Source organism: Maylandia zebra, linkage group LG23, assembly GCF_041146795.1.
Source record: "Maylandia zebra isolate NMK-2024a linkage group LG23, Mzebra_GT3a, whole genome shotgun sequence".
NCBI classification, from domain to species: domain Eukaryota; kingdom Metazoa; phylum Chordata; class Actinopteri; order Cichliformes; family Cichlidae; genus Maylandia; species Maylandia zebra.
In genome coordinates this window covers 34,638,204-34,664,707 of record NC_135188.1, presented here as the reverse complement: position 1 = coordinate 34,664,707, position 26,504 = coordinate 34,638,204, and the positions used below count along the sequence as shown (strand labels likewise).

At 37.4% G+C, this 26,504-nt stretch overlaps 1 protein-coding gene across 5 annotated transcripts; it reads left to right on the top strand.

The window, feature by feature from the left end:
• Positions 1-1,752: 1,752 nt before the first annotated feature.
• pspc1 (paraspeckle component 1) lies at positions 1,753-25,401 on the top strand. Of its 5 annotated transcripts, none has more exons than XM_076880745.1 (10): positions 1,753-2,252; positions 2,492-2,641; positions 2,740-2,891; positions 4,151-4,246; positions 4,390-4,586; positions 4,924-5,008; positions 5,290-5,395; positions 11,605-11,662; positions 16,083-16,219; positions 24,446-25,401. In XM_076880745.1, the coding sequence occupies exons 1-10, from the start codon at positions 1,872-1,874 to the stop codon at positions 24,455-24,457; spliced, it is 1,374 nt and encodes a 457-aa protein (XP_076736860.1). In that variant the 5' UTR covers positions 1,753-1,871; the 3' UTR covers positions 24,458-25,401. The 5 variants fall into 5 exon arrangements, 3 of the variants coding, with proteins under 3 accessions (XP_076736860.1, XP_004552605.1, XP_076736861.1); XM_004552548.6 differs by lacking the exon at positions 24,446-25,401 and adding an exon at positions 16,649-19,262; XR_013095828.1 differs by lacking the exon at positions 11,605-11,662 and having other exon boundaries at positions 1,755-2,252.
• Positions 25,402-26,504: the final 1,103 nt, after the last annotated feature.

Here is a 26,504-nt window from a genome sequence, read left to right as displayed (position 1 = left end):
TGAGGACGGAGGAGTCAAGATTAGGTTTTTTAAGTACAGGCTGTACAACAGCATGTTTAAAACAGGCTGGCACAACACCTGAGCTAAGGCTGCTATTAAAAATAGCTAAAATGTCAGAACTGACAACCTTAAAAATCTTTTTTAGAAGATGTGTTGGAATAATGTCATTTGGACACGATGATGTCTTTGTGCCACTACATACTTCCTCCACCTGATCAAGACACACAGGCTCAAACTGATCAAAAACAGCAGAGCAGGTGAATATTTTAGACACGTCATGTGAGGGTAGGGCGATCATAGATCGAAGCTGTTTTATCTTATTGATAAAAAACTTCAAAAACCTTTCACAGGTGTCTGAGGAACTATTAATACAAGAAGCTGGGGAAATATTCAGGGCAGAGTCAATAATTGAAAAAAGAACCCGAATAAACATCTTAAACAGCAACACATATTCCCAAGGCATGATGGGAGATAACTAGCCGCTTCCAACACACCACAATATGATTGTTGTATGTATCTGTATGTATTATTTTAGGCTCTACCTTACAATATAAAGCACCTTGAGGTAATTGTTGTTGTGATTTGGCGCTGTATAAATAATATCAAACTGAATTGAATTGAATATGAATTCTAACTGTTGTCAAATAGGGCTGTCAGCTGTGTACCAACCTGATTGCTGCACAACACAACTGATGGTCCCAACCCCATTAAGACAGCAAGAAATTCCACAAATGAACACTGTACAAGGTACACCTGTGAAGTGAAAGCCATTTCAGGTGACTACATCATGAAGCTCACTGAGAGAAGGCCAAGGGTTTGCAGTGCTATCAACAAAGCAAAAGGTGGCTACTTTCAGGAATCTAAAATATAAGACAAATTCAGAGTTTTTTATATATATATTTTTTCTTTGCTGCATAATTCCATATATTTGCTTCATATATTTGATGTCTTCAGTATGTATCTTCAAAGTAGAAAGTAGTAAAAATAAAGAAAACACATTAAATGAGAAGGTGTGTCCAAAGTTTTGATGGGTAGAGTATATATTTTAAATATATAACTTTCTACAGACTGAGTATCTGAGGATGATGTGAGTAACATCAGCAGCAGCAGCAGCAACAATACAATACAACATGTGTAATAGTGATAGCCAAATGTAGCTTTCTGAAGCATTAAAGCTTGTATTGAGAAAAGGTTCATTACTCGAAGCTCTTCAACACAGTCATCTTTGGTGACATCTGGTGGGCAAAAATAAGAAGAGCAGCATGAATCTACAACTTAAAATGAACTGCTTTATTATGATGCCCACTCTACAGAGCTGAATTAACAGCTTCTGTTTGATATTGGGCTGATATGGTGCTTTGAACATGTATTTTTTGGGGTGAAAAAATGACGTTATGTCTATGTTTATAATAAATCATTTTGATTAATTAACCTTCCTTGTTAAAACGTGTTCCATGGTGAATGAAGGTTCTGTTGAATCGTGTCCAATGAAGTTTCGGACGTCATTGGTCACGTGACTCTGTTCAGACGAACCAAGCCTCGTTTCGTAAGTGTGTTGAATGCGCCGGAGCTTCAGCTTCAAACGCGCTGTTACTAGTAACAGGGTCAGTTGCAAAAGTCTCTTCTCACAGTTCTCACTGTTTTCTACAGTAATTGGTAAATACTTCTTTACACTAAAACGAACCATCAAATCTTGTAGTGACTATGGTAACGCTTACCCGATGCGTCTGCCACAAATCTCACGAGAACTGGAAGAAAGTTGCGCACGCAGCCGTCGCCATCTTTAAAATTAGAAGGAGGCGTTTGCAGGCATTGCTGGTGTGCAGCCAGTTAATTAAACTTGGGCAAATTTCTACAAAAGTATTCCAAGCATGGCTAATCGAAATATGCAACAAGTTAACATGCAAAGCAACAATTCTCCTCAACCGGCGAGACGCGGAACCGACTCACCGGCGGCGGAGCAGACATCGGCGAACAAAGACAGCCCGGCCCCGCCGCCGAGGCAGTCCCCCGTTACTGAACAAATGGAAGGAGCTGTGGAAGGAAGCGGCGAAGGCCCGACAGAAATGACCCTAGACATTACTAGTTTCCGAAAGCCCGGTGAAAAGACGTTCACTCAGCGCTCCCGTCTTTTTGTCGGCAGTCTCCCGCCGGATATTCCAGAGGAGGAGTTCAAAAACCTGTTTTCTAAATATGGGAACGTCAACGAGGTGTTCATCAACAGAGAGCGGGGCTTCGGCTTCATTCGTTTGGTATGGAAAATAGTTCTACTTGTTGGTTTTAACGTGAAGCCTCAAATATAATAAACACACACACATATAGCAAGCTTTTATGTAGCATTACTAATTAATATATATTGGAAGGTAGCGTCTTATATTTGAGAGTAAATTATTTATTTTTTTGCAATTCTACATCCTATACGTTATGTCAGGCACACTTTAACAATGTTGCGTGAAAGCAATGTTGAGGGAATGCGTCTTTATCCCTTCAGGAAACCCGAACTGTAGCAGAGATCGCTAAAGTCGAGCTGGATGGGACTATTTTGAATAATCGACCAATCAGAGTCCGCTTTGCCACACACGGTTCTGCGCTCACAGTGCGCAATCTGCTGCCTGTGGTGACAAATGAACTGCTGGAACAGGTAGAGTAGACAAGAGAAGAAAACTACTTAGTAAAATCTGCATGTATTGCTACAATGATTTATGCATTTATGGTTACCTAACTTCGCTGTATCCTCAGGCGTTTTCCCAGTTTGGACCAGTGGAACGGGCTATTGCTGTGACAGATGATCGAGGTCGTCCCACTGGGAGAGGCATTGTGGAGTTTGCAAGCAAAGTAGCAGCGCGTAAAGCTCTGGAGCGCTGCACCGAGGGAGCACTGTTGCTGACCACGTAAGGAGCAGAGGGATGAGGCTATTTAATGAGCTGAAAACATTTGAATATGTTCATTCTGGTGTTGAGTTTGTAATTACATTCGGTTCTTTAAAGTAACTTGTTTTTATTTTAAAAATGCAGCAACACCACATTAGGTCCTTGCCATTATAGAAGTGAAAAAGATGGTTTTAGGATTAATTTTGTCACCCTTCATCGGTATCCCCAGTACTTCCTGTGGCGATGTTTCATAGGATTAATACAGTAAGTCTGAGTGTACAGATACATGAGTCTGCACAAATTGGACATGCTTTCAGAACTTATTTCCATAATCACTTTGTCACAAATATGTGAGCAATATAATCAAATCATTCTCCGGTGAGAGTTGTCACACAAATGAAATCCTAACTAAATCTCCTGGGACTTCAGCTGGTGACAGTAGTAGTAGCTTAGCATCACATGAAGCAGTTTTCCTCCTACTGAACATTCTAACAGACCCTACAGCATGGAGGAGATGTCAAGAAGCTGCAGTCCAAGATAATGGAGCTGGAGTCCATCTGGAGAAGCAGCTGAAGGGTACTGAGAAATGCTCGAATAGCAGCATGGACAGTGAGCCAGCAGTTGTGCAAAAAATGCAGGCCAGGAAGGGCTGGGGATAGCTGGTGAGAAGTGACTGAATTTTTAAAATAAGAGGAGATTGTCCAGTGGAAAATTAACTGTCCTCATGGCATTTGGCAAAACAGGTTGCCAAATGCATATATGCGGATCTCCCAAATTTTATTAACCAATAGAATAGAATAGAATTCAACTTTATTGTCAATGCACATGCACAGGTACAGGGCAACGAAATGCAGTTTGCATCCATCCAGAAGTGCTTTAGTGATATAGATATATTACAATATATATTAGCAATAATATAGATATGTAAGTATATTACAGAAATGGGTCTATTATGGTATGTTACAATGTACACGGTATGAAGTATGTTGTGAATATTCTATAACTATAAGTATGTACAGGCTGTAGTGAGTACAAGCTATGTACAGGCTATGAACAGGATATAAATATGAAATAAAAAAAACTATACAGAAATATGAGATATACAGTTATACAGAAATGTGAACTATGCAAGTTATAAACGGTTGTAGGATTAAAAAATTTTCGTATGTACAGAATGATTATTTACACAGAACTATACAGTAGTTCTGTGTAAATAATCATTCTGTACATACGATAATATCTGCTAATGTTAGAATTAACAGTTTCTTCACTTTTTTCAGAACACCCTGTCCTGCCATTGTGGAACCTGCAGAACACTTTGATGATGAGGATGGTCTTTCTGAAAAACTGCTCCAAAAGACTCCGAAGTACTATAAGTAAGCAATGAGTCATTTTGCAGTCACATCGTAATTCAGTGGATTTGTTTCCTTCCTTTGATACTGTTGTAGACAACTGAAGGTCCGTATCAGAGGAATGCTATAATTCGGATTTATTGACAGTACTTGCATTTTCTCCTCAGGGAACGAGAACAGAAGCCACGTTTTGCTCAGCCCGGGACGTTTGAGTTTGAGTTCTCATCTCGTTGGAAAGCTCTTGATGAGATGGAGAAACAGCAGAGGGACCAGGTGGACAGGAACATTAAAGAGGCTAAAGAGAAACTGGAGGCCGAGCTGGAGTCAGCCAAGCATGAACATCAGCTCATGTTAATGAGACAAGGTGTGATCTGTGACCTTTATTGCTCATTTTTACATATCGAGTTTAATACCAGCCTGCTAATGTGGATAATATCTAGTAATGTTTTGGAGATGCTAATCAGCTTTTCGCATATATTTAGATGGAAGAAAAGTATATGGACCTTTCCGAAATGAACTGGTTAATAATACTGTTAGTGTTTTCTCTGATTTAAAAAATGAAAGAAAGAAAAATTGTTATTTCACAGAACTTGGTGAAAATAAATATCATGCAATATAATGTAGCCTTACAATCAGTTGCCTTTCCAGTGAGTCTCTCATTTCTTGGATGAACTTTTTTACGTTTACTGTCATTGATCTAGACCTAATGAGACGTCAGGAGGAGCTGAGGAGACTTGAGGAGCTTCGCAACCAAGAGCTACAGAGACGAAAGCAGATAGAGATGAGGTGTGCTTCTTTATTTAAGCGGTTAATGTGATTAGTATTTACTGTAAAGGGCCAAATGATATTGTTTTGCTTCTCTCGAGGCACAGATCTGTTAGGTTAAAAGTCGTGGTTCATTTTTACCCCACTTGTCCCATTTATTTTGGTTGTTTACATATTAAAAATAAATGAAAATTACTGGACTAGAATCAATCTGACGATAAGATGCTTTCTTTTAAAGCTCATTGAGGTTTGTGTTAATCGATCTGCAATTGTTCACACATTGTTCACTCTTTGCTTTGTAGGCACGAGGAGGAGAGGAGGAGGAGGGAGGAGGAGCTGATGAGGCACAGAGAGCAGGAGGACCTGAGACGCCAACCAGATGGCTTCAAACCAAACTACATGGAAAACGTGAGTACAGATGGAGCACATACATCCACCTGCCTGGTTACTTTCTATACTGATGTGAGGGTACACAGCCACCTAAAATTAATAGCATCTGCCAGTAATGTAACCTAAAGGCTGGTGTTTTTTTTAATACTTTCTTACTTAATACTTACATACACAACCTGTATATTTATGCATGTCACATCGCACCATAGATTTTGTTTTGTTTTATAGTTCATTTTCAAAGGTCTAAATGTAGGAATATAAAGAGATTGACTTATTGACTTTGATGAAACTACCTAAGTAGTGTGATACACCCTGTATAGCCATCAATACAGAGCTGTACCTTTACATCTTACTTCATAACCTTCAGTTGTTGGACTTTGTTACTAGTAGTGTGTCTTATCTGTTGCAATCACTTTTATTCCTTTCTTGAGGAAGTAGTTTTAATATGACGATGTATCCTGTACTTCATACATCAGTTCCAAAATAACCCATAATTTTAACACGCTGGGTTGGTTGAAGTTATCATTTTTGGCTTCTAAGAGCAGAAGTAGTGTGAGTATGTCAGACCACATGCACAAATGTTGGGTTTAGTTTGTGCTTCAGGTCGCTATCCTTATAGAAACATCCCCAGAACTGACATTTCTTTTATAGTCAGACTTGTGTAGAAATCTAGTTTGACAGCAAATTTGATTAGTAGGAAAAGTGCTGCATGCTCTTTTGTCAAACTAGTGAAAGAAATATTATTTTTTGGAAACTGCGAGCTTGGCATGTGGCTGTTACCGAAGTGGTTATTTGGAACAAGAAGTTACACCACTTAAAGGTCAGGTATCACAGGCTAGCTTGCTAACTTTAATAAGTGATATTATTAGGAATGATAACTGTTTCCCTTTCTCTGGTCACAGCACTTGGTCATACCAACACTATTGTGTGCATTGTAGATATATAAATAGCATTCAAATTCTTCTATTTGCCAAAACTGTAAGTTGGAATCTTTCGTTCTGTAACTGTAAAATAAGCCAACTTATGCAAAAATAAGCAGAAAACACAAATTTTCTAACAAATGACGACACTGATGAAATTTCATGATTCAAAACATTTCTGTGACTGGAGTTCACTGGTATATTAACTTTGTACCCAGTTTATACGACTAACAAGTTAATACAAATAGCTAACATGTAGCAGCCCTCAGTGATAGTGAGGGAACGTCAAGATTAGCTTCACTTCCCTGACCCGGTGGCTGTGTTTATATTTTATATACAGCCTGTGGTCTTTGCTGAGCAGAACATGTTTTTCCTGTTTGGATTCATTTTGCGTCACTTCAACTGACAAGAATCTGACTCACTATTTTTTTTTTTGTAGTTTTTCTACAAGCTTTATTTGACTTCAAGCTAGAGCTGGGCGATATAAGATTTTTTCATATCACGAAATGTTTTTTTCATTTCAGGCAATAACGATATATATCACGATATAAGCCAAATGACTATATTTGTAAGATTTAAAAGTGCAGTTGCTCACAAGTAAAATGTGAAATAATCAGCAGCTTGTTTTGATTTAAATATTTATTTCCCATAAGTCAACAGGGTAGATGTACTTAAGGAACATGAGGCTTTTTCAGATAAATAAAGGCAAATATTGCAAACTACACAAAAGGCAGCCGCTAAAGCGTTTAAGTTTCAAAATAGAGCAAACGAAACAGACTAAATTGTCAATTCCACTTAGAAACAAAATATTAATTCTAAAAATAAATCTTAGTTTGTTTTACAGAAGAACAGACAAAACTGACTAACTTTTGTCAATATCAAATAAACTGAGAACTAAAAGGAAATTCTCAATCTCTCCTTGTTGTATAGCTGAGCTTTTCAAACACTTTTAACAGTTACTTTAGTCTGACAAAAGCCGAATGACGAATTAGCGCTTCCAGTCAGAGACTGAGGCTACGTCCACATGTACACGGGTATTTTTGAAAACGGAGATTTTCCGTTTTCGTTTTAAAAAATAATCCCGTCCACACATAAAGGCAGAAATGAAGGGAAACGCTGCTATGAACATGCCAAAGCAGCAGGTGGTGCTAGATTCCTAACCGTGCAGAAATGTTGGCCAATCAGAAGTCTAGAAGCCTCGGTGGGAAAAAGTAAACAAAGCTGGGGCGTAGAAGCAGAACCCAGTCGTATGTGTGGAGGGACAGTAACTGTGTGTATATGTAAGCATTTAAACACTGCAGAGAGTAGAATTAACAGTAACAGTATTGTAGAAATTCATTTCACCGAAACAATAACGTGGCGCACAGTGTGACGTCAAAAAATGCGCACACCTTTGACGCTGCGTTTTCTCCGTTTTTCTAGTCCACACGTAAATGCAAAAACGGAGTTTTGAAAAATATCCACCCTGGCTGGAGTTTTTAAAAATCTTCGTTTTCAGTGACCAAAAACGCCGTTTACGTGTGGACGAAAGGCGCAAACGGATAGAAAAATCTGCGTTTTCAAAAATACCCGGGTACGTGTGGACGTAGCGCATGCACCAGTTTATTGTATTTCCAGACTTGCTTTCGGCACAATTTACAGTGCACGCTACTCTGTTTTTTGTCAGACTTGAAATAGCCGAAATACCTTCACACTACGGAACTTCTATGGCTCTTCCGTTCGACAATCTCTCCGGCATTGGAACCATCATCTGTTTTCTCTTCGGTCACGCTCGGTTGATTTTTCTAGTCGGCACACTCATTTCCTCCATTACCCGGGCGGTACGGTGGCTGGCTGCTTCCCAAACAAATACACATGTGCGGCTTGGCACTTGTGCTGTACGTAACAAGTCACGTGACGTGACGCTGCGGCTGTGATTGGTTCGGCTCTGCGCTACTTAATTTGGATTGGCTGTTCTTTTTTTCTTTTTTTTTAAGAGGACAAGAGCGGCGAGGTCTATCGCAATAGTTTAATTTTTCTATCGAGAAAAAGTTATATCGCAATACATATCGTTATCGTTCTATCGCCCAGCTCTACTTCAAGCTTTATTTGACTTCATCTCCTGTTTATGAAAGCTTGTAATGCTTTATTAGTTGCAGTCAGAGCCATTGAATACTCAGTTGTCAGTGGGGGTTCAAAATGCATGATTATTGTGATTGATGTAGAATTCACATAGTTCCTGAAATGCTTATTAGGCATTTCAACGATGTAAATATGTATAGAGAAAACTGTTTGTTCGTAGTTAGTACTCAATAAATGGTGACCTACAATATTTTTTTTAATACCATATTAATGTATATGTAGTTTATGTATATTTATTCCTAAGTTAAATAATAAAGGATTTACAGTAAGCCTTATTTGTTGTCGTAACATAGTCAGTGATACATGTTCAGCATGTTGGTGTTAATTTGTTTCTTTCTTTCTTTTTTCTTTTTCCTCATAAAGCAAAAATTAATTGGCTGTGCCACATTTATGTGTCTGCTAACAGTATGGAATAACATAGCCTAATCTGTCCAATGCATCATTAAATCTCTAATCACACATTACGCTGTAAACCACCAGCATGGTTTAAGAAACTGGGTTTAGATGTGTTGTTATTTAAACGTGTTATCTTTAACAAACACATCCCAAATGTATATGCAGCTATAACTGCTCCACTATTGTGAGGATTGTTAATCGACTCTTGGCGTTTTTTGATTGTTCTTATTTAGTTATTTATTTAAATAAATAAAATTGTAATGAAGGAAGAAAATATGACTGCAAGACTGGTCGTAGTTAGGACCCTCATAGAAACTACATCCGTCTCAGACTTTGTGTAGTTCAGATGCTGAGCTCAGAAGATCATGACAATGTTTTCAAAACTTTAAGCTGATTTATTTTTATCTTTTAAAAGGGGTCTATTTAATTTTTTATTTTCTTAAAGAACTACAAAAAGCTTTTATACAAAATAAAAATTAAGTATTAGCAGTATTTTTGCAGAAGTGTTGTTTTAGGTAATTAAGCTATTAATGTCTTAGTGCTCAACAGTCTTATGTGGCAATCCACCTTTTTGTAAGGATGTGCCTTAGTTTCGTTTCAGTTAGCAGGATGCACATGCACTAAACAAAATCTGAAGTCAAATAGTGTAGCTCTGTTGCACTGCCAGTTTCTAAATTAAGTTCTCATGATCTCAATACAGGTTGTGTGAATAGAGTTTTTGCTACATAGACATTTTTGCTACGATTTAAAAAGAAAATATTAGTTATGTAATAAAACATGTGACATCCACCCCAACCTGTTCTATCTTATTAAAGTGTAACATGTAGGGCTTAACTTTGAAAATATCTTTACAGAGTCTATAAATATCTCGTTTTTAAACATGCTGAGGGCTCTGTATATGATCAGCTGGTAAAAAGCAACATTTAGTGTTAACAGCAGTGACTATTTGTAATGATCTGACTATGCTGTCATGTAGGTGTGTAGCTGTTCGTATGATACTGCATTTTATTGATTTCTGTTATAACTTTTCTCTTCGTGTCCTTTGCTGTGTTTAAAGGTCCTGTTGGCGTCTCTTTACTTTCACATAGCAAATGGATGCTGAACAAATGTACTTAGACCTACCAATGTCTGCCATCTGTCTCTTATGACTTTTAGTCAGAGTAGTAATCAAAAAATACAGTACAAAAAATGGAAGTGTCAATGAACATGAATATTTTTGTAGTAGAATACCTGAGAAAGAGCAATTAGAAACCACTTTGTATTAACCAGACAACTAAGAGGGTTTCATGTTTTGTTTGTCAGGACATTTGCCACTTAATGTGGATATAGTATATATCCACATAATAGTAATATCTTGCAATGATGAGTAAAATATTTTTTTAAACTTGCTCATGTCCTTGTAATTTGTAGTACTTAGGTGTAGGTTGTAGTACAATGTTGTAGGTTTTATTGTCTCCCAAGAATCTAAATCTTGCATTTGTTGCTCTCTAGAGTTTAAAGTAGCAGTAAAATAATCACTGTTTGATAGATACTTTAGTGCAATTTTAGTCAGTTTTCTAGTGTCAGTCAGTTTTTCATAGTGACCATTTAAAAGGTAAGTTCAGTAAATGGTACAGAAGTTTAGAATCACAGTATTTCCAGTAACTTGTTTCCTCTCCCACCTTCTCCAATGATATCTTTGATGTAGGCCACATTCATGATTGTTGTTGAACTGTATTATGAAAGTCTGTTGTATAGATTGTGATTTAATTGTGGAAATGTGCATATCGACCTACTCATACAAGTTTTACTTTATATTAAAATAGAACATTATTTTTTTTTTATGTTTTCTCATACTAGATTTGGTCTGTTTTGAATCTTAATTACTTTTTGTGTCTGCAGGATTGTGTGTGTGTGTGTGTGTGTGTGTAAATGAAATGTCTTAGTAGGGGTGTTGTGTGCGTGTGGAAAAGCGAGCGTGACCATGGGGTCGGACACACCAAAATGACCTTTTAAGCGGGTATCGCCAAATCCTCGCCTGTCTGCTACCATTAATGTACATGTACATAGATTTTTGACTTTGGGTAAATATGGTGACTGTGTGCGTTTTGTGCTTAGCTTCCAATGCAAACCAAAAATTACAACACTAGTTGTTATATGATATGTTTATGTAAAAAAAACAAAAAAAAAAAAACAAGGAAAGAACTTCAGAACAACATTTTTGGATTTACAAAAATTACAAACCAGTTATATTGTATTTATATATAATATTTTTAATTATTTAAAGGAGAAATGCACTTGTATATGCTGTACTCAGATATGTCCAAGTGCTTTCATTTTTATACTGACGCGGGTCTGTATTGCAAAAACTGTTGTTATTGGTCGAGAGAGAGGCAAAATGGACTCTATTTACTTTGTTCTCCATCCTTGACATTCTGTAACTTGATAAATTACTACAAATGAAGGCTCCCTTACAGTATTGTTGCAGTCACCATGCCGTCCTTGGATTCACATATGAAGAACGTGCTTTATGAAATTTGCCAACTTGGTGTGTCAGATATTAACAGTTTTATTTGATACATATTTTTACAAAAGTAATTTGTCCTTGTTTGAATAGAGTCAAAGAAGCACTAAAGCTAACACTAAATTCTAGCTTTACTACAACTGCTATTCATCCAAGTGTGAGATTGCTTGTCTGCCATTGTGTGGAAATGTAATGATTTGTGAGTGTGAGTGTTCTGCAGTTGGCTCTCCGCTGAGCGTTTGTATTTTAGCAGTGTTATTCTGAAGGCTTCTCTTCACTTCTTCCAGAGAGAACAGGAAATGAGAGTGGGTGAGCTGGGCCCTCGTGGAGCCATTAATATGGGAGGTATGGGCATCATTGTGTAAGGACTGGTTAATACAAAAACCAGATCAAGTGATTTGTTTTCATGTTTCAGGTTTATTCTTCTTGCATTCCTAGTGGCTTATTTCCAACACTGCAATTAACATATATTGGAGTGTTTTTAATGCTTTTTCAGTTGGAAATGGAGTCAGTTGGGATGCAGTACACAGCAGTAAAAATAAACTATGTTCCTCACAATAACATGGACTTGATACTAACAAGAATTTACAGTGTGCTGAATGGGTACTGTCTCCTAGGGTGGTGGGGTTGATAGTTTGAGAACTACTGGGTCTCTGAGCCTTCATCCTCAGCTCTGTGTGGGTCTGACATAATAGATAATAAATGTTAAAAACATATTCATTTATGTGATATTTTAAGTTGTACAAGTCTTGGCCTTTAGCCTTGCAGTACATGCAGACTTAATTCTTTTTCTTTCATGTTGGGAATACAAATCATGTCTTCAACAATTTGTGATCTTCTGAGTGCAGGATGAGGGGCTGGGGACTGTGGATTCTCATTATATAGACTCGACACATTAATCTTAATGTTAGCTGTTTAGCATAAAGACTATAACCTAGGATTGCACATCACCTTATAAACCATTCTGCAGTAACTCATTTAAATGTCTCATAGCAACTCAATAACTCATAGCAAAATGTCTAGCTAACTTCATTTAAAGAGAGTACTGTATCTGGTTCGTAATGTGTGCTTTTCAGTGTAACTATCTACAGTGCTTTAAAAAAATGATTTGCAGGTGTCATACATTTGACATGATTTTTTTTTCTCTATTATTTTTAAAAAGTCAAAGTATTCCTCAGTTTTTTTTAAAGAAGCTTAATATTACAAAGCTTTTGGTACACTGTAGATTTAGGGCAAGCGTCTGGTGGTACTCTAACTCTGCCAATATAGAAGCATCTGAATACATGAATAATTCTGCAATCTGTGAACAGACTATAATGGAGCTTAACAGAAGCTTAATGGAGCTTGCAATTTTTCTGCAAAAATAAAAGCCGTTTTGTCTGTGCTTGCTCCATAACGGCCTTCTTTAGTGCCTCGAAAAAGCAAGAGTAATTAGTGTTGTAATGTATTAGATAAAACGGGCGACCCAAGCAGGGGCTTCAGTTTATAGTTGGCCTTGTATTGGGTAATGTTGGTGAGTGATTTCTGTTACAGGATGAATTTCACTTCTGGAGCTCATCAGCTGCTAAATTCATGTTCTTTGTAAAAGTAATGTCAGGTCATCAGGCATTGTTGGCACCATCAAATTCATGTAGTTTAGCTAAGTTATAGCACCATCAATTCTTGCTAACGTTATTGCTGTGTGAGTGGAAATGCTAGTTGAGTAGCTTTACAAATTACTTTATCAGCTAATGTGATCAATGATATTAACTTTAATAATAAACAGTATTGATTTTAATTAAAAATCAATTATGTAACTGTACATAGCAATGGTTAATATATTTTTTTTACTTTAATAACTAAAAATTATCCAAGACACAAGTGACGATTCGTTAGCTAGCTAGTTGTAACTTGCCTGCCCTACCTTAATCTGTCTTTGGTAACTTTGTGGATTGCTGTAAGAGATCCATGACATCCAGTGCAGTGTTATAATGTATGACTAGGGATGGGTATCGTTTAGGTTTTATCCGATACCGGTGCCAAACCGGTACTTTTGAAACGGTGCCGGTGCTCAAACGGTGCTCAAACCGGTGCTTAAAGAATGGAGAACACAAAATTGGTCCAAAAACCTCTCATGTTCAGCTGGTTTTTTGTAAAAAGATAACAATGTTAGCCTTTTCTGCAGCTATGGGGCATATATGGTATCACTCTTGGCTGGAAGCAGTGCTTAAACAATGGAAAAAAACACAAACTTTATCCAAAAACCTCTCATGTTTAACTGTTTTCCACTTTTTCTTTGGTCATTTTAGCCTTTTTGGCCAGGGTGAAGGGAGTATCTGCCATCAAACAAGAAGACAGCCGCATGTAGCTATGATGATGTTTGCTAGTTCACCTTACATGCATTAATGTAATAACGTGGTTAGCCTACTCAACGTAAATTACACACGAACAACATTAAGCTACTCACGCAGAGAAGAACGGCTGCTGCTGCCATCATCCTTATCATTTCTGCTACACTGACAGGGCTAGGGGCCAGGACTCTCCTCTTCGTGTTTTTGGGGGATGTTGCATAACAGGCAACCCACCCGCAGTAGATGCGCTCGGTGTGAGGTCTCGCAGCAAGCTATCAAATACGGCGCATTTCTGGGCTTTTAAAAAGAAACGCTATGCGTCGCCAGGTGTTTAATCGGATTCTTGGTGTTACCTCCTTTGACAGTATCACAGTATCAGCTTAAAGCACTTGTTGCAGGCTGCTGAGTTTGCATATTTTGCTGTGAAGTACAGCCAGGCTTTTGACCGCTTCGCCTTGGGCATTTTTAATCTGTAGCTCTGCTCTAAAAAAAAACATACGTACCTGGACCCGCCTACTATCCTCGGAAACGTAAAATGATTGGCTAGAAGTGTATCACAGCTCAGGGAAAAAAAGCACCGAAATAAAGCACCGAAATGTGCACTGCTTTTCGGTCTGGTTACTACCGTTTATGTCAGAACCGGTGCCATCATGGCACCGGACACCGGTACCCATCCCTATGTATGACAGTCTTTTATGTTCCATCAAGGTTTAGCTAATGCTAAAACAGTGTGCAAGCTGTCACAGAAAACATTTTAATGCAACAAGATGGAAAAATTGGGGAACTGTTAAGGTAGATGTGTAGCATCTCCAAAATCTCACAATTAAAGTTACTACTATGTAAGTAAGAGGAAATTGAATAGTATCCTTAATCGTGTTTTCATTAGTGTAGAAACCCATGTAATTTCGTATATTTTTGTTAGCTTAGAAGAAACGCTTCTTTTGTACATGGAAACAACAGATCCACTTTCACTAGGCCTGTCATAGTGTCATTTTTCTGCAGTGTCCAATAATACCCAAACACTGAGCTCTATGTTTCTAATATATATGTACAGAGTGAAGTACAAATACTGTAGTTGGTTCCAGTCTGCTACCTGATCTCTACCAAGTCCTGCACACTGCTTCTTTAACACATGTCATTTGTTTTAATATATAAATGGTGTTAGATACACTTTGAACAACTTTCTTTAATTTGTTTTCTTTGATATCACTTTCGCCTGTCCCAGTGACAACTCCATAAAGTTCTTTTCTGAGTATGCTACTTTAACCAGTAAATGAAATAATATATGAATACACTGAATGTATGGCATTGTTTGTAAATAAGAGTCTGGCAGAATTATGATGTTGCTCTGAAACTATTGATGGGGGATATGTAGATGTTTGTGTTAGTTAAACTGCCTTCGCTGATCTAGTCATGTTGATTATACCTGAATGCAAAGTAAAATATGTAGTATGCGTTTTATTTGTTTATTTATTTGTATTCTGATAATAGTCAGTTTTCAAATGGTGATTAATCCTCATTCAAAATGCTTGAAAACTTGTGTACAATGCTCTTTCTATCTCCTATAATTTAGAAGTATGATTGATTTTCTTAAAGAATGATTTTCTTTATTTTTTGCTCACATCTTTTATCATGTAAAAGAAATATTGGCCTAATTCAGTAAATAGGATTATGTTGATCATTGATTCTGAATTGAGAGTAATTTTCAAGTCAAGTTGATTATTAGCTCCAGAAATGTACAGTCTTTTGAGGTGGGGGTTAAATAATGAATCACATGTTTGTAGAAGTCTTTTTTTTTGGGGGGGGGGGGGTAGTTGACTATTACTATCTAGCTTCTCCAACTCTGTATTTATTGTGATTATGGTGATGTGCAATCCAAGGGTTATTAGAAATCTATGGACTTTAGGAGTTGGTGTTATTTTTATTTATTTATTTTCTGTCTTTTACTTACCATGAGGCAGCCTTTATAATTCTGTCGGAACATAGTCCTTGTCCACTATTTTAACTTAACGTTGGTTTTTGGTTGTAAAATATATTTATTTATTTTATCTCAAGTATTATGGTCTTGTCGGTCATTTAGTTGGTTCATTGTTGAATTGCCATGAAATTCTGCAAAAACATTTGGGTGATGTATCCTCATTATTCTGGTGACTTTGGCTTTATCTTGTTTATGTCACTCTGAGGTTGACATCCTGGTTTTAACTGTGATGCTGATGAAGATTTGGATGGATTCCTATGAAATTTCTCAAAATAGTAATTCCCTTTTTGTTGCTCGAGTACATCTCGTAGACTCCAGGATCTTTTACCTTTTGACCAAAAACCAATGTTAACTTTTAAAATATTAACAATAGCTCTGTCTTTAAGCTACCGTTGATTTACATTAATTACACTAAACTACCAAAAGACCAACCAATGCTCCGTTGTTTTGCGTGTAGATGGCTATAACCAGGCCTCTGCGGGGCCCAGTGGTAACCAAGGTCAAATGATGGGCATGAGTGGAAGGGGAGGACCCACTGGCCCAGAGGGAACAGCAAAAATGGGGACACCATTGATGTCAGAGAATGGAGCCATGGTAATGTATATAGAGAAATAAAGAAATGTTTTTCCAGAAGAAAAGTTTCATTTGGCTTCCAAGAAATTTCTAAAAATGATTTTAAAAAGTAATTGAACATCAGCCAAGCCTTAAAAACATTATACTGGGAAAAATTAAGATTTTACGAGCTTTGTTAAAACTGGAAACCTAACTAACAGTTTCATTCCTCTCTCTCCCTTTGTCTACGTGGTTTATTTCTCTCCCGTTTACTGTTGGATGATGACACTTGGATCAAACTAAACACTGACTGAACCCATTCTTGAAAATCCTGCTCCTTGCATCATTGCTCTTCTGGCCTCTGTTCATGTCTTTGTGGGGGGAAAATTCTCTCATACTTGCAACACAACTTTTATATCAATCCTTCAATGTTCCCACCATTTCTACAACACCAACGTCATGATAACACAGCGAAATGATAGATACCCACAAGGCGGACCCATGGTGGGGCGACCCGATGCTGGCTCTCCAAAGCAGCAGCAGCCGCAGCAGCCAGCACCACTGGGCCCCCAGGCTGGACCAGCTCCAGGATTTGGGAGGGGCAGTCCTGTGGGGGGAGTCTTTGATGGACCAAATAACAAGCGTCGTAGATACTAACCTCTCTTGGTATTCATGGATCTGTGTTAATGAGCCCTAATTATTGTTTTTACAGTTTACAAGCCCGCTACCTTTCCTGGGCATTTATTTTGTAATTGATAAAATTACAGAACATGCTTTTTATTTAAACTTGTCCTCAGTGTTTACTTTTTTGTAGAATATGATTCTTCCCTCTGTGGTCCGAATGAAGCGGGGGGTTTTCATTGTGGATCCATAGTTCCATAGCATTTTAAGGGATGCTTTTAAGGGTAGGCAGGTTTGCAGTCGTAATGACTTCTATTGTGTGAGATAAACTTTTAAGTTGGTTTAAGGGAATTTTAAAATAAGGTTACAAAAACACAAAGTCAAAGTTCTCAAAAAAATAGTGGTGTTATTCCTGCAATTTGACAGTCAGTACCAACAAATGTTACATCTCCAAAAAGTTGATTCTGTTCATCTGGACGTAGCGTTTTGTGGGAGAAACACTACGAGAAACAGCACATCTGCATCCACTGAAGGAACAGTGGTCTGTTCCTGACCTCCCAACCCATTGTTCCTTCAGTGGGCTGGTTTCAGTCATTATGCAGATGTACTGTTTATAAGATTGGGGAAACCTGCAGTCAGCTGAGACTGAGTCACTTGGATGAGTGATGAAACGTTTCTCCCACAAAACGCTACGTCCAGATAAACAGAATCAACGTTTTGGAGATTTACTTCCCTGGATGATTGAGAATGCATCAAGACGTTTTAAAACAAATGTTACAGTTTTAAATAACAAATATTAAGTGAACACAAGAATGTATGATAACATGTTGCCGTCCTCAGTGTGTGCTGACCTGTATGCAGGCACAATGAGTAAACGATGATAACTATGGGTAGGAACTGTACAGTATGTACTATAGTATGCTATGGTGATGTTTCACCTACAAAAACAGTTGAATGATGCAGTGATTCAGCAGTGATTATTATTTTTGGTTTGTTTTTATTCATTACAAGACAGTTATGATGCATCACATTTCTGTTTCTTCACTACACATTTACCTTACAGCACCAAATCAAGACATTGGTATGGGAAGCGATATATTATTATATTGATATATTGTTGGGTCCCCCACCGCACCCTTCCAGTTATGTCAGACACCCGGTAAAAATATTTGTCTCGAGATGTTAGGAACTGCTTTCAGCTCCTGTTACATGTTCTGCTATGTTCATTGTAACAAGCTGACGAGCTTTACCAGCATGGGATTTTGAATATCTCTCCAAGACTGGGTTATCAAGATTAACAAGTGGTAACCTTTTGAAATATTTATAATTTGGCATAGCAAACTGAAACTTAGACTTGTTACTTTAGATTTGAGTCAAATATTGAAGTACAGTATTTAGACAAAAGTACTGGGTAGATTACATCTACAGGAGCTGCTCAGCCATGGGACTACATGCCATGAAACTCCTGGCTTACAGTTTTTGTGCTGATGTTAATGGTAGAGGAGGTCTGGAACTTGGTTGTCAGCAAATATTCCACACTTTGTATCCATGCAGCCAGTGACCCCGCTCCAAAAAGAAACTGTTGCTAAGTTGCAGTTTTTGCTAAATCAGTGGTCCCCAAACCCCGGGCCACAGACCGGGTGTGAAATTTATGGTCTTCAGGGTTTTTATTGGTTTTTAGTGCTATTTTCTTTTTTATCGTTAACTCTGTTTCCCTGGATCTTTTCCCGTGTGTTATGAACAAATCTTTTTTTGGTACCGGTACTGGTTTTATTTTGTTGTATTTTTCCATGACACCTTAAAGGCCGGTCTGTGAAAATATTGTCGGACATAAACCGGTCCGTGGCCCAATAAAGGTTGGGGACCTGCTAAACGCTTCCTCTTTGCAATAATACCACGTATCATTGTGGTGATATATCAGAGGCAAGATCTTTCACAGGCTGCCTTGTTGCCAGCGTTTAACCCTGTACTTCTGTCCATGCAGTGTATCTCCATGTGACTGTCGGTTGTACTTGCTTTTTCTGACATTTTCCAACCTACAAACCATTAAAGAACACGTGCTAGCATGTTCTCTGAATTTTCACATTGACCTATAGTCAGTATTGGTTTTTGTGGCTACCTGTCAGTGCTATAATGATAAATATCCAGCAAAGGTAAATTGCTAGGAAGGTAAATTTTTATGTCCTTATAATACTTTTTTTTTCCTTTGTGTTTTGATCGTGGTGTTTCCTTTGTACATTCTTACAATTTTTTAGGAGCTGTTCAGACTAATGGAGAGTGAATGTTTCAGCAGCTTAAATCATCCTGTATTTGATGGTGAAGAGAAATAAAACATTTGTAGGAACTTGTTTCCTTTTAATCAAAAAGTTTCTTTTTTTAAGCACTCCTTTCACTTACTGTGTAGTTAAGACTCTATCATGAGTAATGTGTACTGCTTTTAATAAAATTACAGTGGATCTACTTATCCATGAGCACAAATTATGTTGAACAGTGCTGTTGCTTCTTTTCCAGATAGTTTTTGCATAGTGAAGGTCATCTTCCTGTTGAAGGGAAGTGTGCCTCATCAAGCAGTATCCACACGGTGTGGCAATAAAACACCCAAATCTCTCTTTCCATTAGCAGAGCCCCCTCCAAACCTCTTCCACTATACCTGAAAGGGTGTCAAGCCTCTTGTCCAGCATCTTTTTGTTTCGTCATTAATTGTCATCCAATTCCCCCCCCCCCCCCCCCCGTTTTTGCCCAGTGTCTTTGTTTCTTTACTTTTCTTGTTCTTTTAACATTTTGGCTCAGAAGTTGTTGTTTTTTTTTCTTTCCAATATATGTTACCACCCATCATTGTGGAGTTGCCTGTTCACTCTTTATTTCGAAAGTATTGTATTGTGGGAACCGTTTAATGAAGCCACCACTTGAAGACATGTTAAGTGCAGATCGAGCTATAGACTTCAATTCATCCTGCTGTGTCTTTGTATTCTTGTAAAGCCCAATTTAATGCAGGTCAAGTTTATAATGCAGCACTTTGCTCTATAAATACAATAGTGAAAAAATGATTTTTCTAAAGTAAAGTGTGTACTGGCTCCAATATCGGTTTCCTCATAATGCTAATTTGGCAGTATATCATTTGCAGTCATTTCCTTTATAACAGCTTTTTTTATTTTTATTTTTATTTTTTTATGTTTTTAATTTGTTTCAAGTTCCAAAATGATCTCAGCTCCATCAACATTGTTTGAAATACACAAAGAAGCAGAAGAGAGCGTAGTAACGCTCTGCTATTTAGCTGACTGCAGTTCATTTTCACTTGGACAAAAAAAAAAAAGAGAGAGAGATTCAGGAATCTGGAGTACTTTGTGAACTGGTATAGCTCAGAAAAACGTAGATTCATAAATTGGCTTTTATTGTAGATTATGGACAAAAATTGAAATTTTCTTTAAAGAAAGATTGCAGTTGGTGATTCGTGTCATTGGACCAAAGGAATTAAGCCTACTAGAAAAGGACTTTTGTAAATATTAAAGACTGGGTAATCATTTATTGTTGAAATATTTCTAATTCTACATTTGCAAGAGAAAAGAGTTTTCTTTCAAAAACAAGGATATTCTAAGTGACTCAGTGTTTGAGCTGTGTTTTATACATTTATACAAATCACAACAACAGCCGCCTCAAGGCGCTTTATATTGTAAGGTAGACCCTACAATAATACATACAGAGAAAAACCCAACAATCATATGACCCCCTATGAGCAGCACTCTGGCGACAGTGGGAAGGAAAAACTCTCTTTTAACAGGAAGAAACCTCCAGCAGAAATAAGCTCAGGGAGGGGCGGGGCCATCTGCCGCGGCTGGTTGGGGCGAGAGAAGGAAGACCGGATAAAAGATGCTGTGGAAGAGAAACAGAGATTAATTCAAACATGGAATTAAATACATGACTGAATGTCAAAGTTCAGCTTTAGTGAAAATTGTTTCAAGTTACTATAAACAATATCAATTAAATTGTAATAATTTAAATTAAAATTTGAAAATTAGTTAAACAGATTCTTTAACTTTTTTAAATTAGAGATTAAATATTAATATGCAGTGAACAATGACGTTCAAATTTTTGTAAATGATGCACAAACAATAATTGGTATGCTGCATTAACATTTTAAGCCCCACCCTGTGTGTGTGTGTGTGTGTGTGTGTGTGTACTGTTGTCACCTGTTTGGTGTGGGTGAGACCCTTCTCTTTAGATTGCTTTTTTGCGTCTTTGTGTGCCCTGTCAATTTTAAAGGGGTATGTGTTGCAATTCTGTACATAATCACGTGCTTCACTTTGTTTAAAAAAACAAAAGATGTTCCTGGTTCTGTGTCAGTGGATCTGGGAAATGTGACCGGTGCTAAAGAATAGATTACAGCAGGTAAATAACTTTTTCCTCTCTTCATGTTTGTATTCTAAATCATACATAAATGACTTGTGTGCTTTTCATAGTTTACTCTCTGTATGTATAAGTTTGCCTTTCCTTGCTCACTGGTGCAGGCTATGTGAATATATTTAACAGTGTGCATATTATTATGAAGTCACTTTGGGGTGTAAAACTGTGGACTTGATCCATTTATGTGTGTGCCGTTACCATTCTCGGTTTGCAATCATAATTGAAAGCATGATTGTCAAGTCTTTTTTTCTTTTCTTTTTTATGGGAAGCAACAGAATCAATTTGATGTTGGAGATTTGACAACCTTTTAATGTAATAAAGCTAAACCTGAGATTAGTTAATCGTAAACCTTTAGCATTACCATATGCTATGACTTCATGTCCACAATGCATTTCTACTGTGCTGACAGATATCCACTGAAGTTAGGATGGTGTTACATGAGCGTTTACACTCATGTAACACCACTTGTGAGCACAAGATGGTGCAAGTCATTAACACTTGATTCTTAAAGGGGAAAAGGAAAGACTCACAAATGGGGTAAGACTACAACATAATTAAGCACTTGGATTTTCTAATGGGCAATTTAAAAAGGACCTTTACGAAAAATACGTTTAACAAGATCACCACTGAACAGTCTTAATTTTTCTCCACTTTTAATCTGTCTTTTCATAAGAGGCTGTTGTAGATCAACGATGCATCTCAGCTCACCTCCTTTACCTAACCATCTTGGGTGTGATATAAGCCACGAATGAGGTTTCTGTCAGCAAGAAGGATTTAAGTCTCTCAGTGATTCTGTCTCACCACACTTCAGGAGCTTTGTCATTTGCATCACATGTTAACATGAGGTGGAACAAACTTATGTACGCACGGTCACGGAGCGAAAAGAAACAAAATAATGAACAAAAAACTAATTTTTTTTAAAGTAATAAATAAATAGTTGGGTTTTTTTGGTTTGGTTTGTTTTGTTTTTTTACAAACAGAATAAGTAATAAAGCAATAAAATAAATAATACGATAAGTAGAGTGCAACCACCAACAGATTACGACGTGATTGAAGCTTTATCACTTTCAGTGGCTTCCAAAAGTATTCGCCCCCTTGAACTTTTCCACATTTTGTCACATTACAGCCACAAACATGAATCAATGTTATTGGAATTCCACGTGAAAGACCAATACAAAGTGGTGTACACATGAGAAGTGGAACGAAAATCATACATGATTCCAAACATTTTTCACAAATAAATAACTGCAAAGTGGAGTGTGCGTAATTATTCAGCCCCCTGAGTCAATACTTTGTAGAACCACCTTTGCTGCAATGACAGCTGCCAGTCTTTCAGGGTATGTCTCTACCAGCTTTGCACATCTAGAGACTGAAATCTTTGCCCATTCTTCTTTGCAAAACAGCTCCAGCTCAGTCAGATTAGATGGACAGCGTTTGTGAACAGCAGTTTTCAGATCTTGCCACAGATTCTCGATTGGATTTAGATCAGGACTTTGACTGGGCCATTCTAACACATGGATATGTTTTGTTTTAAACCATTCCATTGTTGGCCTGGCTTTATGTTTAGGGTCGTTGTCCTGCTGGAAGGTGAACCTCGGCCCCAGTCTCAAGTCTTTTGCAGACTTGAGGTTTTCTTCCAAGATTGCCCTGTATTTGGCTCCATCCATCTTCCCATCAACTCTGACCAGCTTCCCTGTCCCTGCTGAAGAGAAGCAGAGCATGATGCTGTCACCACTATATTACGCACATCCCACTTTTCAGTTATTTATTTGTAAAAAATGTTTGGAATCATGTATGATTTTCGTTCCACTTCTCACATGTACACCAATTTGTGTTGGTCTTTCACGTGGAATTCCAATAAAACTGATTCATGTTTTTGGCTGTAATGTGACAAAATGTGGGAAAGTTCAAGGGGGCCGAATACTTTTGCAAACCACTGTATATAATGAATATAATGCTATTGGATACAGTTTGCAAAGTGTGGTGGAGGTATGGTCTTTGGCTCTGCTGCAGGGAGGGGTGGTGCCGGGGAGGCTGATGGGGCAGCTGCTGCTTCCAATCTGCTCTCAGTACCCACGCGGTAACGGGCACGCTCCTGGACAGCATGGACTCCCATATCGCCACAACATGTCAGCTTCCGGCTGATGTACAGGATCAGGTGGTCGACCCCCTGTCCTGTACATAACCACCGCTCGCTCCCCTGTAGCAGAGCCAAAGACCACACCTCCGCCACACAAGGCTGCTCTGTTAGTTGGTTTTGGACCCTATAATGGACCAGTTAAGGGCAGCCCAGTGGGCCCTGTGTTGTGGACACCTGCTCAAATGCAGGTCACATGACTGATCCATCAGCATGTGTGTTGTTGTTTTTTTTGTTTTTTTTCTTTGTTGGTTTTTTTTTTGTATAACTTGTATAGTTGATTGCCCTTACCTAAATTGTATGATTTGAGATGTGTAGGATTTGGTCCAACTGATGTCTCAGAGCATCAAGAGTGAGTCTTTGCTCAGTATATCTTATCATAGTAAGATGATGATTTCACAACTTATTTGACATTTTTGTTCTATTTGCTACCAGATAAGAGATCTTCCCATAGTCTAGTAATGGTTTATTTTGTATTTTTCTTTTAAAAGACAATGTTCAAGTTGAGAAGACAAATTTTCAGTGCCAGTTGACGTGACAACCAAATTTGCTACCGAGCACTGGCTTTTTGACCCGTTTGGTTCTCTGTATTTCAAACGGAGCTTGTGTGTGAATGAGAACCAATTGTCCTGTAGTAACTGGGCGGCAGCACCAACTCTTACTTCTTACTTGCTAAAGACAGTTTGCTTTTCTAAGTAAACCTTTGAGCTGAAATTGACCACACCTCGATTCTTAACAAAGATGAGTTGGACCTTCTTAACAACCAACCCATTCATCCTCTTCATAACTGCTAGTTTAGCACGTGTCCACGTATATTGATGCACACATTCCTGTTTGATTCCAGTGCAAGTTTTGTTGAAAACAAAAATCAGTCGACTTCTCAGTTGGTCCAAAACCATCAGTTTTGAGGTAGCTTTGGCTCATTTACTTTCTGGCTTCACATCTACATTACTCCAGACTGAGTGAAAATACATTGTTTCTGCCCACTATCGTTTGCATTACACTTCGCACTTATGTTTTACAACTTTAAAGTTTCAGAGTTGTCCTTAGTCATGCTTTCAGTCTTGGAAAACATTTGCTTTATTTCCTGTATTTGTCATGTCTTACAGATCCTGCACTGATTCCAGTGATCCAGCCAAGCAACAGGTAAACTGTCTGTGTATGCTTAGTTTAAAGATTTCTATTTGATAAATAAATAAAACTTTTGAGTTACATCCACAAAGATCTTGGACGTCGACTTCATGATTTATTGGTCAAAAATGACCAAAAACATTATAGCTTAGAAACTGTGATTATTGTCAACATATAGAACTGGAGGAAAAATATTTAAAATATCATGTCACATTCGACCTCTGACCTCTTTGAATGTCAATAGATTGATCTGAAGGACAAAGTGATACTAATGTTACATACAGCCTTTTAAAATGATAGTAGGTTTCCAGACTGGCAAAAACATGTTGGCCTGGGAGACTTTGAGTATCATTGATAATTACATTATGCCTTTAAGTATATTACAGTTACAGGTTATAACTGTTTTAATACATAAGAATTTGAAAACATGTAAAATGTTCCAGATTTTTGTTTTAAATAAACATGTTATCACAAATGTTTTTCCACTGATATTTATTACTAAATGAATTTTGCTTAAAACAAAAAATAAATATGCAAAAAATGATGGGAAGTATATATAAATGGGTTTCAACAGAGAAAATAGCAAAAGGCTGCACTTTGTTGTGCAGTCTTCTTAAAGTATGTTTAAAAAGAACAAGGAAAACACAGCAATTACAATTATATTCCCTTAAAAGTAAACGCTGCCTTAGCTGAGGTTTGTGCTTTGAGTACTTCTTGTTTCCGAACCCCTTATTTTTAGTCTTGTTAGTCTTAGTCATATGTCATTAATAATTTTTCCATTGAATTATGATTTAGGTGATTGTGTAGTTATAAAAGATTTTAGATATGAAAGGTGGTTCATATCAGTTGGTCGACTTGTTACAGTAAAACAAATGCATTTAAATTTCTACTCCCACTAAATGATTTACTGTAAATAAAAAGATTTGTAAAACCACAGTGCTGTTGATGACTCTGATTTCTCACTTTCTGGTTTTACTAGGGGTGGGGGGGGGAAATCGATACTGTGTAGTATCGTGATATTTTGTTTGCTAATAATGTATTGATACAGGGACAGCAGAAATCGATACTTTGTTACAAAAAAAGTTTTTGTGGACTGGAACTCTGACTTCAGAGCATGTTGATCCTTTTTCTGAGCAAGAATCCTGACATTCCTTCACTGTCCAAATGTGTTTAACTTGTTTTTTGGCACCAATAAACATGACAGTTTACTTATTTTAATTTAAGACATGTTTTATTTTAATTAAGTTTAAAACTTTTTTATTTAATGTAAAATTATATTTTGTTTTAATTTAATGGTAAATAATTTACTTTCAAATTCTTCAGTTGCTGAATGGGCTGCATAGTTTTCATAAATTTCATAGTTCAGAATAGCTATAATTGTACCAGATGGTTGCATTCAGTTAAGTTGGACTAGACTGTAATACAAACCGTTCAGTTTGTCAACAATAAAACTGACTGAAATGAGAGAAAGACTGAGTGTGAGACTTTGATATTAGATAAAATGAATATTGATAAAGTTTACCTTTATGTACAGAATCTGAATATCGCAAAATATTTTTAAAAATTGCAATAATATCGTATCGTGCGTTAAGTATTGTGATAATATCGTATCATGGGATGTATGGTGATTCCCACCTCTAGGTTCTACACAGTCATCCTTTAGTACTCCTTATTTTTTCTGTGTCACAGTAGCAATATGGCCTCAGCTGTATAAAATCTGAGTTTTTAATAATAGTCTTTTTGTTTTATTCTTGATACAGCATGAAGGATTACCCTGGGGTTTAAAGCCACTTTTTGTCATTAAATGTCTAACTACAAGGGAGTATTTTATCTGAATGTCTGGGCCCTGGGTCTCCTCCATCCTGTGGCTCCATGTACCTACTATTAAATACTTAAACGCTCCCACACACAGGTGTTCACATTGTCTGGATTGGCTGCTGCCTCTAAACATGTTATGTATCATCAGTACTTTATGGTGTTCTTTAACATTTAATATTTATCATTTACTGCTACTTATGCATATATTGGTTGTTGCTG